The 12,839-nt window shown below is 40.0% G+C and overlaps 3 protein-coding genes across 3 annotated transcripts; all 3 read left to right on the forward strand.

The window, feature by feature from the left end:
• Positions 1–770: 770 nt before the first annotated feature.
• LOC136784758 (uncharacterized) lies at positions 771–2,048 on the forward strand. The gene has a single exon (XM_066745645.1). It carries the CDS (start codon positions 771–773, stop codon positions 2,046–2,048), a length of 1,278 nt encoding a protein of 425 aa, XP_066601742.1.
• Positions 2,049–2,057: 9 nt separating this feature from the next.
• On the forward strand, positions 2,058–6,038 carry LOC136784759 (uncharacterized). Its single transcript, XM_066745647.1, has 2 exons — positions 2,058–5,921; positions 6,003–6,038. The coding sequence occupies exons 1-2, from the start codon at positions 2,058–2,060 to the stop codon at positions 6,036–6,038; spliced, it is 3,900 nt and encodes a 1,299-aa protein (XP_066601744.1).
• A 27-nt stretch (positions 6,039–6,065) lies between these two features.
• On the forward strand, positions 6,066–8,524 carry LOC136784760 (uncharacterized). The gene is made up of 5 exons (XM_066745648.1): positions 6,066–6,133; positions 6,275–6,530; positions 6,762–7,608; positions 7,702–8,366; positions 8,429–8,524. The coding sequence occupies exons 1-5, from the start codon at positions 6,066–6,068 to the stop codon at positions 8,522–8,524; spliced, it is 1,932 nt and encodes a 643-aa protein (XP_066601745.1).
• The last annotated feature ends 4,315 nt before the right edge of the window (positions 8,525–12,839 follow it).

The raw sequence follows: 12,839 nt of genomic DNA on the forward strand, positions 1-12,839 counted from the left end.
GAACGTTAAGAATTGTGAACGAGTGCCGTTTGTCATATATGCAGACTTAGAGTGTATATTGGAGAAGACTGACCAATCTGATGATAACAGTAATAGTATTAGTTATCAAAAACATGTACCATTTAGTGTAGGGTATTATATAAAAAGTTCTCGTGATTCATCGTTCTCAAGTTACAATTCATATCGAGGTACTGACTGCATCGAGTGGTTTGTACGTGAACTTGAGAGCGTTGCACAAATTGTAAGCTATAGGTTAAAGATTATAGTACCTATGTCAATCCTTAGTGTCAGCGAAAGCTTGAGGCACTATAGTTGTTCTGTCGAAGGATCTAAATTAACAATTTATAAACAAATTGTATGTGTATATGAATGAATGGCTTGAATTTGAATGTGGCGCGTTGTATGACGGTGACGCCACTGATGGTCACGTGATGTTAGCGGAGAAGGGCGGACGATAAGCGAGTTCGTTAGAGACTAGACGAAGCGTTACGTTCGAACCTAGAAGACACGGTGTAATATACCACAATTTTATAATAAAAATTTATCGAATTTTGAGGGGGTTTTTGGGCAATAGCTCTTTTCCTCCTCGAGCATTAGCTCAAACCAAAAGTGTAATCATTGAAACCTCACCAAATAAAAATAAGGCAACCAACAGCGGAAGCCTTATTACTTTCGTCCAAGTGCGACGATACATAATTACTGGTGCCTCCTGTGAGGTTTGTTGGTGAAAATTCGTAAACGATCAGTGAGTGAGTTTATTGACAAATACAATGGCTGAGCAAAGAGTGAGTGCATACAATAAGTGTAAAACAATACTGAAAGCACAAATAACACATTTATCAAATTTGTTAGCGAAAGACAGTTTAGATATTATAAATCTACAATTACGTATGAACCGAATAACGGAAAAATATGATAATTTTGAAAATTCATATACGGACTTGCTAGAAGGCGACGATGGTGTAACGTATTCAACAGAATTCACGGAAGTGCAAGATGCTTATTTCGCCTTAGCGTCAAAAATAAAAGGCATGATAGACTCAACAACGATAGTGAGACAACCTGGCTGTGAAGGTCAACTATCAACAAACGGGGAATCAGAAGCGAGTACAGCAAGAACATCAAAACGTGTAAAGCTACCACTAGCAGATTTACCGAAGTTCGACGGCACGTATGAGAAGTGGATTTCCTTCAAGAACACCTTCGACTCCATGATCGATCAACGAGCGGACCTCAATGACGTGGAAAAGTTAATTTATTTACGGGCGGCGTTAGTTGGTAAGGCGGCTAAGAAAATAGCAATATATGAAAACACTCCTGAAAATTATTCAAGGGCGCGTCGGTTTTTGCAAGATTCGTACGAAATCAAACGATTAATTGTCTCTCGTCACTTGAAAGCGATTTGTGATTTGCCGAAATTGAAGGAAGAGACACATGACGGAATAATAGAGTTAGCGGACATGGTTCAGCAACATGAAAGTTCGTTGCAATCCTTAGGCGCGCAAGTCGGAACGGATATGTTAGTGTTTCTTATCGAACAAAAATTACCGGATGAAACTGCCAAAAAATGGGAGTTAGAATTATCGAATGACGAACTTCCGACGTTCAAGAAACTGTGTAATTTTTTATCACAAACTGCGGTAAGAGCTTCAAAGCGTGAATATCCAATATCTGATTCGGATAATACTAAGAATTCCAAAATGCATTCACAAGCGAAAAAAGGTAAATACGACAATAAAGGCTCTGCCTTTGTAACTAATGCGCAACGTACTTGTGTTCTATGCAAAAACTCGCATCTATTGTATCAATGCCGAGAATTTCAGGCTTTGCCTACTCTTCAACGTATTGCGGTGGTGAAGAAAAATAACTTGTGTCAGAATTGTTTACGTAAACATACCGGTCGTTGGCAACGGTCAGATTGTCGAATTTGTAAAAAAAATCATAACACGCTGCTTCACATACATAGAGATGCAAAGGGTGATTCGAATATAGAACATAATACCGCTAATACGTCTAATGAAACATTATCTATAGATAAAAACAAATGACTAATACCTATGGCATCTACGTTAGCCACAATGTCACGTATTCCCAATTTACAACCACTAGTTATGAGTGCAATTGTACGCGTATTAACGAATCATGGGAAATATATATATGGACGAGCAATATTGGACACATGTGCTACTGCACATTTTGTAACTGATGATTTTGCAAGCAGACTATCACTTCTGATGCGTCAATGTACTTTATCCATAAGCGCGATCAATTCTATGAATACTAAGTCTAGACATTCCGTGACAATTACGTTTAAATCAACACACTCGGAATTTCAAAAGACTTTAACTTTTCTGACTATCCCATGTATCGCTGAAAAATTACCAGCAGAAACATTTCCGAGACATCTTGTAAGCATTCCTTCAAACATACGTTTGGCAGATCCACAGTTTCATATACCACGTTCAGTAGATTTGCTTATCGGTTCAGGAACTACATTATCATTGTTATCGGTGGGTCAGATTAATTTGTCTACCAATTTCAGTGATTTATACCTACAAAAAACGCAACTTGGTTGGACGATTAGCGGGGGGATGTCTGTAAACAAACCTGCAAAATATGCAGTGTGTAACTTAATTGATTTGGCTAAACAGATTAGTCAATTTTGGCGCATTGAAGAAATCGATGATAAAGAAAAATCACAGTCATCGGAAGAGATAGAGTGCGAGCAACATTATATAAAAAATGTGAAACGCGATATTAATGGTAGATATAGTGTTCGATTACCATTTCGAGATAATATTAGAAAAGATTTCTCTGAATCCCGTACTGTTGCGCTGCTAAGATTGTACGCATTAGAACGTAAATTAAATGCAAATCCAACGTTAAAACAAGAATATTCCTCTATCATACAGGAATACTTAGAGCTAGGACATATGTCAGAAGTTTGCGAAGAATCAAATGATTCGTACTACATGCCGCATCATGCAATATTTAAGCCCAGCAGTGTAACAACTAAGGTTAGAATAGTGTTCGACGCTTCGGCAAGGGGTTGCTCGGGAGTTTCATTGAATACTACTTTAATGGTAGGGCCTACTATACAGGATACAATATTTGAACATTTAATACGATTTCGTCATCATAAATACGTTTTAACTGCTGATATAAAACAAATGTATCGTCAGGTTATGATCCACAAGGAAGACAGACAATTCCAGCGAATTCTTTGGCGTATTAATAACGAAATTAAGGCATTCGAATTAAATACGGTGACTTTTGGTGTGTCTGCGGCACCTTTTTTAGCTATACGTACAATTCACCAGTTGGCAGATGACGAATCAGAGAATTTTCCAGTAGCGGCTGGTATTTTGAAACGCGATCTTTACGTTGATGATTTGTTGACTGGTGCTGACACTATGGAAGCGCTTTATTCGGTTCGAAATGAGGTTATAGAAGTATTTTCAAGAGGTGGTTTTGACATACGGCAATGGGCCTCTAACGAAGAAAAGGCATTAAAGGATTTGGTCGATAAATCAGTTCATGCAGAATTTGTGATTGACAAAGGTTCAATTCTCAAAACCTTAGGTATATCCTGGGATGCAAAAAAAGACGTGATATTATATAAAGTAAACCCAGTGCGATTATCCGACAAAATCACGAAACGAAATATTATATCCGAAATAGCGCGGATCTATGATCCCTTGGGTCTGTTGGGGCCAGTTATTTTATACGCTAAAGTTATAATGCAAATGACTTGGAAATATAAAATATCGTGGGACGAATCGGTTCCAGGTGAGCTGCACACGAAATGGTCGTCATTCGCTAAACAGTTAGAATCTCTTAATAATATTTCATTTGAAAGACGTTTGCTGATTGATGATGCAGTTGATATTCAGGTGCATGGATTTTGCGACGCGAGCAAAATGGGATATGGGGCGTGTCTTTATATTCGATCATGTAACAGGGATGGCGTGATTCGTTGTAGATTATTATGCGCTAAATCTCGAGTCGCCCCAATTAAAGAAATTACGATACCTCGGGCAGAACTTTGTGGGGCATTGCTATTAGCTAATTTATATGACGAAGCTATTCGTGTATTTCTTTTCACACCTAATTCAATTCATTTTTGGACTGATTCTAACATTGTATTATGTTGGTTACATACTCTTCCAGAAAGCTTAAAATTATTCGTTGCCAATCGGGTAACTAAAATACAAAAATTAGTAAATGTAAACTCATGGCGGCACGTTTCATCAGGGAACAATCCAGCAGATGCTCTGTCCCGTGGACAAACACCAAACGAATTTATACACAACGACAAGTGGTTTCTAGGTCCCTCCTTTTTACAGGAGCAGGAGTCATCCTGGCCACTTCAGTCGGCACAAATCGAACGTTACAACAAACGACAAATTTCGAAATTGAATACCATCCTGGATGTTGAAGTACCTGATCTGCGACAAGCATCATGCTTAGCTGTCCATGCAGTTTATCCGGAATTTCTTCTTAAATTTTCATCATACAATAAATTAATTCGTATAATAGCTTATTGTTTAAGATTTCGCACCGCGTGTAAGTTTAAGGGTTCTCTAGCTATTGAAGAACTATTAGAAGCTGAGACACGAATTCTTAAAATAATACAAACTTTGCAGTTTAAACTAGAAATACAGGAGCTTAAAAAATCAAATTCGAATATTACAGGTAAACTAGCATTTTTCAATCCATTCCTAGATAAAGACGGTGTACTGCATGTAGGCGGACGTTTAAAAAGGGCAGATATTCAATATTTGAGTAAACATCCAATACTCTTGCCAACTCACAATTATATTACTGATTTGATTATTCGAAAGGTGCATTTTGACAACCACCATGCTGGAATTCAAACTACACTCAGTGCATTACGACAGAAGTATTGGATCTTTGATGGAAGAAATCAAGTCAGGCGAGTGATTAGAAAATGTGTAGTCTGTTTTCGGTTTGCCGTAAAATCTGTAAATTACAAAATGTCCGATTTACCTAGATGTCGTGTCCAAGGTTCGAGACCATTTTATAATACTGGAATTGATTTTTGCGGGCCCTTTTATATAAAGGAACGAAAATTTCGAAATCGAGGAAAGGTTAAGGTGTACATTAGTGTATTCATTTGTATGGTTACACGAGCAGTGCATTTGGAGATTGTTAGCGAAATGACGACCGAGGCATTTTTAGCTGCTATGAGAAGATTCATAGCACGGCGAGGCTCACCTGTGAACGTTTATACAGATAACGGTACAAATTTCGTTGGAGCGAACAACGAGCTTCAAGAATTATATGCCTTACTCGACACGAATACATTTAAGGATAAAACACACGAATTCGCAAATTCAAAAAACCTAAGATGGCATTTTAATGTTCCACTCAGCCCTCATTTTGGTGGTATATGGGAGGCAGCTGTAAAAATTTTTAAACACCATTTTAAGCGAGTTATCGGTGCACAGTTGTATACGTTTGAAGAGCTTAATACGCTTACGATTGAGATTGAAGCGGTATTGAATTCGCGACCAATGTGTACGATCTCTTCAGATCCAAACGATCCAATGGCTCTGACGCCAGCTCATTTTTTAATTGGACATCCCTTTAACATGTTGCCTGAAGAAAATCTAACCACTATTCCACAAAATCGTTTATCATCATGGCGATTGATACAACAAGCTCGCCAACATTTCTGGTCTAGATGGTATCTAGAATACTTACATGAACTACAAAAAAGACAAAAATGGACTTCGACTGAACCCAACCTAAAAGTGTATACCATCGTTTTAATCAAGGATAAGGGAATGCCGTGCATGAGTTGGAATCTTGGTAGAGTCATAGAAACTCATAGCGGAGATGATGGAATTGTTAGGTCAGCTACTGTAAAAACGGCCAACTCCACTGTGAAACGTTGTGTGCGTTTATTGTGTCCTTTACCTATCGAATAATAATCGAGAATTAATATAATGTAACATCTTGTACGCTTGGCTACCAAGGTGGGGGAGGCTGTTCTGTCGAAGGATCTAAATTAACAATTTATAAACAAATTGTATGTGTATATGAATGAATGGCTTGAATTTGAATGTGGCGCGTTGTATGACGGTGACGCCACTGATGGTCACGTGATGTTAGCGGAGAAGGGCGGACGATAAGCGAGTTCGTTAGAGACTAGACGAAGCGTTACGTTCGAACCTAGAAGACACGGTGTAATATACCACAATTTTATAATAAAAATTTATCGAATTTTGAGGGGGTTTTTGGGCAATAGCTCTTTTCCTCCTCGAGAATTAGCTCAAACCAAAAGTGTAATCATTGAAACCTCACCAAATAAAAATAAGGCAACCAACAGCGGAAGCCTTATTACTTTCGTCCAAGTGCGACGATACAATAGTGTCCCAAACTGTCATATATGCAAAAAGCCGTTTCTTCCAAATCAACTTCGAATTCGCGATCACGATCACTTAACGGGTAAATACAGAGGACCGGCACATAATAATTGCAATTTAAACTTTAAAGACTCGCATGTTATTCCAATAATTTTCCATAATTTGTCCGGCTACGATTAACATTTAATTTTCGAAGCGATCGCGAATTTGTTGGAGGGATCTGTACATCTGCTACCTGTACATAAGGAAAAATACATTTCATTTAGTAAATTTCTTCATCATTATAATATTCAGCTGAGATTTATCGATTCATTTAAATTTATGGCATCAAATTTAGATAAACTGAGCTCATATTTGGTGGAATCTTAGCTAAAAAACTTAGTTTCACAGTTTCCTGGTTTAACGGAAGAACAATATAGCATGCTTACAAGGAAAGGTATTTTTCCTTACGATTACATAGATAGTATAAATCGTTTGGGGGAAACAACTTTACCACCACGAGAGTTGTTTTACAACAGATTGTCTGATAGTCATATAACTGAAGAAGCATATAATCATGCTAAAGATGTATGGACCAAATTCAAAATCCGAACACTTGGGGAGTTCAGTGATTTATATTTAAAGACTGATGTTTTATTGTTGGCAGACATTTTCGAGAATTTCCGTGATAGCTGTATGGTAAATTATAATTTGGATCCTGCTCATTATTATACGCTTCCAGGCTTCACCTGGGATGCGATGCTTAAGCATACAGGAATTAAACTGGAGCTTTTCACAGATGTAGATATGTTACTTTTTATTGAACGTGGTATACGCGGTGGTTTGAGCCAGTGGTCCCATCGCTATGAAAGAGCCAACAATCGATACATGCAGGATTTTGATCCAGCTGAACCAAGCAAATATTTAATGTACTACGATGTAAATAATTTGTATGGTTGGGCAATGTGTCAACCTCTACCTACACATGGATTCCGATGGATCGAAAATGTTGATAATTTTGATATTAATAGTGTACCTGAAGATTCATCCGTAGGTAACATTTTAGAGGTTGACCTGGAATATCCACGTGAGCTACACGACAAACATTCCGACCTACCGTTCTGTCCGGTGCGTGGAAAGCCGCAAGGTTCACGTCAGGAGAAACTACTTGCAACTCTAAACGATAAGATACGTTACGTTATACTCTATCGTGTATTACAGCAATGTATACGTAACGGTATTAGATTAACGCGAATACTCAGAGGTTTAGAGTTTCAGTAGTCCACCTGGCTACGCGAATATATTGAGCTAAACACACGTTTACGTACAGAATCGAAAAACGATTTTGAAAAGAATCTCTTTAAGTTAATGAACAACGCAGTATTCGGTAAAACTATGGAAAACGTAAGGAATAGAATTGATGTGAAACTCGATACCAAGTGGGAGGGAAGATACGGAGCAGAAGCATTGATTTCTAAACCGAATTTTCACAGTCGCACAATATTCAATGAGAATTTGGTTGCAATACAATTATGGAAATTATCCGCGAAATTTGATAAATCGGTGTACGTAGGCATGAGTATTTTAGATATCTCTAAGACTTGTTTGTATGATTTTCATTACGATTATATGTTTCCTACATTTGGTAGCAAATGTAGAGCTTTGTATACTGACACGGACAGTCTGATATACAGTATCGAATGTGATGATGTTTATTCTGTCATGAAAAATGATATTACGAAATTTGATAATAGCGATTATCCTTCTGATAATCAATTCGGCTTACCATTGGCTAATAAAAAGGTTCCAGGATTAATAAAGGATGAAAATAATGGTAAAATCATGACGGAGTTCATTGGACTGAGATCAAAAATGTATACTTTTATAGTACAGGGTTGTACAAAAATTATCAAAAAAGCTAAAGGTGTCAAAGGTTATGTTGTTGATAGAAGCATATCTTTTGATGATTACAAGGATTGTTTGAATAATTTCAATGTACAATCTCGCAACAAAATTCAATTAGATCTAAATTACATAAAGTTTTCTCAATTACACAGAAAAATATTGCTCTCAATCCGCATGATGATAAGCGTTTTGTCACACCTGGTACTGTAGCCACTCTACCTTGGGATCATTATAGACTAAAAGAATAATTGTGTATTTATTATATTATATAAAAAACATGTCTTTCCTATTTATTTTAAATACAAGAATATTTATATTACATAAATTATCATAAAACATTGTTCTTATTTATCCAGGAATTATGCGTTTTATCCATACCTAACCATTTTACATAAACCTTGTTCCCTTTCTTACGCAACACTTTTTCTACCAGGTGTACATTAGGATTAGCTGTTTTTAGGAGCTCATATTCATAAAATCCTCCATATATATCTTTACCATGAAAATCTTTAAGTAAATATGTGGCTGGATTTGTCCTTGGCACATTTGTAACTTGAAATATTTCAGTAGTCCAGTTCGCTGTGTACCCTTTAGCAAACACGTTCTTGTATTTGCTGATTCGCACCAAATCACCGACCTTGAACTTGGAACGTCCAATGATCTTAATTGTGTTGTATACAGTCGTGAGTAGCTGCTCAGCATGCTCAGGTTTCACATCAGCTGGACGCATTCTTATAGTACGATGCTTCCGTGTGTTATAATCATCCACAAGCTGTTGAAGCATATTTCGCCATTTGTAACTACCGTTCAATGTAAATCTTTTCCACATTTCAGTTTTTAATGTTCGATTCCAACGCTCAACTATCGATGCTTTTAACGTGCTGTACGTAGAGTAATGATTTATACCCCGTTTCTTCATAAGTATTTTGAAATCGCTGTTGTAAAACTCCTTCCCGTTATCAGTTTGCAAATTTTTCGGGCACCTACCACTTTTCAAGATTTTATCCATAGCCGCAGTTACTTCTGTAATGGATTCACCTACCACGATGGGCTGATCGTGATAGCTATCTTCCTATTACCTTCGGCCGTCCTTGCATTCGGTACTTTCAGGGCGCCAGTTGGTCGTGTGGGTGACCAACAACCCATCGTTAACATAGGGGTCTTACCCCGCCATTCCAATCGTATGCATTTCCCAATGGGCTGATTGGTAGTGCATAGAGGACGGTACGGAAGCCTGGTTTGCTCAGTGTGCTAGGTCGTGGAGAGAGGGGAGGGTTCCTTACAGGTAGCCCGAGCCTCGCGACAATAGACACACTCTCCCACCCACCCACTCATACATATGAGGGGAGGTGAGGAGACGAGAACGTTATCGTGATCTTTTCTCATAAGGGACTGTCAGGGTGGTGCATCCCCGCAATGCCCAAGTCCGCGGTGCCATGCGCGTTGCCATGGACTTAGCGGCGGCACCCGGCATGCAGCAGAAACCTACCATACCTGCACAGGTCCCTTATGCATCGATAGCATACAGTGTGTTCGTTGCGTAGGGAGCAAGCTCACCTCACGCACACGGACACACTCATCGGTGAGCCGGTGTGGTGTACGTCCGCCTTGCGCGACGTCCCAGGCCCGACTCACTCTCTTATTTCCCCCTCCTCAGGGGACTAGAGAATTCGCCTTTCGCAGGAGTCCCTGTGCCCACTTCTCCTCGTCTCAAGCCACCAAGTTACTTGGCACAGCCCTGCCTTGCTCGCTTGGTCGGCTTGGACTTTTAAGTGGAGCGCCGGTCTTTTCATCCGGTCTTCTGACGGTCCACAGGGATGTTCCTAGACGGTACTTTCTGTCCACTCGGAAACCTATGCACCGAGTCGGTAATGTAGGGTTTGAAATAACCACTACTAATCGTTAGCTTTTCTTTAATTTCTTTATTAAATCCGGTATCTTGATACGTAACGAGAGAACCTCGTTACATACCCCCCTCCGTAACGGAGGTTTCGACCCGAAACCGATACTTTCGAACCTAGTTCGCGCTATCCTTGTTAAGGGTCTACTTTTGGCGGTATTTCTGGCTTGTAAGGCTTGATGTCAACTGTTGACATTTTTCCAACCATTTTGCCTGCCAGATCTGATAGTTCAACCACTGTCTGCGATAACTTTTTAGCAATCATGAACGGTCCGGTGAATGGTTTGTTCAACGCGGCCGATATATGCTTTGCTGCATTCGATAGCTGTCGGTTTCGAATTAGAACTAATTCGCCAACCTCGTATTGCTTTTCACGACGGCGTAAGTTGTAAGGTTTAGCCTGTCGTTCGTGAGCTTCGTCGAGAGCATGCTTGAAAACCAACCTTAAGGTTTCTAAGCGTTTCATTCTCGCTAGCCACTGTTCGGTAGGCTGCGGAATGATATCGGTATCGCCTTCTAATTCACGCTTCATCGACCTTGCTGCTTCTGGTTCTCTCCCAAAATCCGCAAAAGCCGGTGTAGCTTGCAATGAATTATGGTGGGCCTTATTGAATGCAAATTGGAACGCACTCAAGTGACGATCCCATTCTCGATGATCAGAATCGAGAAAGGCCCGTATCATCATTTTCAGGCTTCTATTAACCCTTTCTGTTGGGTTTGCCTGAGGGTGGTAAGGAGGTGTTGTCGTTTGCCTCATACCCGTTAGTTGTAACAAAGCGTTTATATCTTTGTTAACAAACTCAGTACCGTTGTCGGTCACTAAGACTTTCGGTGTACCCCATCTGTGTATCACCAAGTTTTCGATAGCTTCTGCAATTTTCTTGCCGGTAGCTTTTCGAAGTGGAGCGATCTCGATCCATTTCGTGTAAAGGTCTTGAATGACCAATACGTACGAGAACCCTTGTTTACTTGGCGTCAGTGCACCCATAATATCTGCCGATATCACAGTCCACGGCTGTTCAACAATTCGGCGACCCATGAAGCCGACGGGAGCTTGTTGTTCTACTTTGCAGCGTTGGCATTCGTTGCAATGGCTGACGTATGACGTCACGTCTTTGAACATACCTGGCCAAAAATAATTTATCGCAAGGCGTCGATAAGTACGATCGATACCTTGGTGGCCGGCTTGCGGTAATTTATGGCACTCTTCGAGTACCTTCTGCTTGTATTCTCTTGGTATTACCAATTTCCAAGCATCGAGATCCTCTAATTCAGCGTTGGCTAGATTAGAGCGTCGTTGATGATACATCAACTCACCGTCTAGTTTCCAATCTGGGAACTTTTCTGGTGACTTTTCGATATCTTTTACGCGCTTCAGATACCAAGCATCTTTGGTATCGGTGTAAGTTGTCGGTATTAGTGCATTCAAACTTTCCGGTGCTCGTGACAGAGCATCTGGAACATGATTTAATGCTCCTTTTCGGTGTACGATTGTAAAATCGTATTCCATTAAGGCGAGAGCCCATCTAGCGAGTCGTCCGGATGGGTCTTTTAAATTGTGTAACCATCGGAGACTGCTGTGGTCGGTAATAACAGTGAAACGGTAGCCTTCAAGATAGCATCTAAACTTCTTGATGGACCATACCACTGCCAAGCATTCTTACTCGGTTACGGTATATTTTCTTTCAGGTTCGGTAAGCGCTCTACTTGCGTAGGCAATTACCCTTTCCTGACCTTCGATAACTTGTGTCAAAACAGCTCCTAAGCCAACGTTGCTGGCGTCGGTTTGTAATGAAAACGGTATGGAAAAATCTGGGCATGCGAGCGTTGGTGCGCTCGTTAAACATCCTTTCAGTGCGTCAATTGCTGACTGCTGATTGGTTGTCCACTCCCACGCTTGATTTTTCTTCGTTAGCTTTGTTAGTGGCTCAGCAATAGTCACAAATTCGGGTATGAATCTCCTGTACCAGGAAGCCATACCCAAGAATCTACGAATTTGCTTAAGATTTTTCGGTATCGGGAAGGCAATCACAGCTTCAGTTTTAGCTGGATCTACCCGAAGTCCTTGGCTGTCGACAATAAACCCGAGATATTTCACTTCTGTTCTACAGAAATGGCTTTTCTCTTTGTTTATTGTTAAGTTTGCTTGCCTTAACTTCTCGATAACTCTCTCTAACCACAATAAGTGCTCATCGAATGTTTTGGTGACAATTATAATGTCATCCAAATAGACGAACACATGAGGATAGAATTCGGGACCAAGTAATTTGTCCAGAGCACGCTGGAAAATTGCGGGAGCGTTAGTTAATCCATACGGCATACGTTTGAATTGAAACAAACCTCTGCCTGGAACGATGAAAGCCGTGATACCACGAGATTTCTCCGCTAACGGTACTTGCCAATACGCTTGACTTAAATCGAGCGTCGTTAGATAATTGGCTTGTCGTAACTCATCAAGAATACCCGCCATATTTGGTAATGGGTAGGCATCTTTTTTCGTTACTGCGTTAACACGCCGTAGGTCTACGCAAAACCGAAGTTTGCCATTGGCTTTCTTTGCCATGACCACCGGGCTTGCCCAATCGCTTTGCGATGGTTCGATGATGCCATTGGTTAGCATTTCATCAACCTCTTGCCACATAGCTTGGCGGATTTTCTCCGTG

The sequence above is a fragment of the Prorops nasuta genome, unplaced genomic scaffold (assembly GCF_024137725.1).
Source record: "Prorops nasuta isolate Cenicafe-Biocafe unplaced genomic scaffold, Cenicafe_Pnas_1.2 PNAS00068, whole genome shotgun sequence".
In the NCBI taxonomy this organism is placed as follows: domain Eukaryota; kingdom Metazoa; phylum Arthropoda; class Insecta; order Hymenoptera; family Bethylidae; genus Prorops; species Prorops nasuta.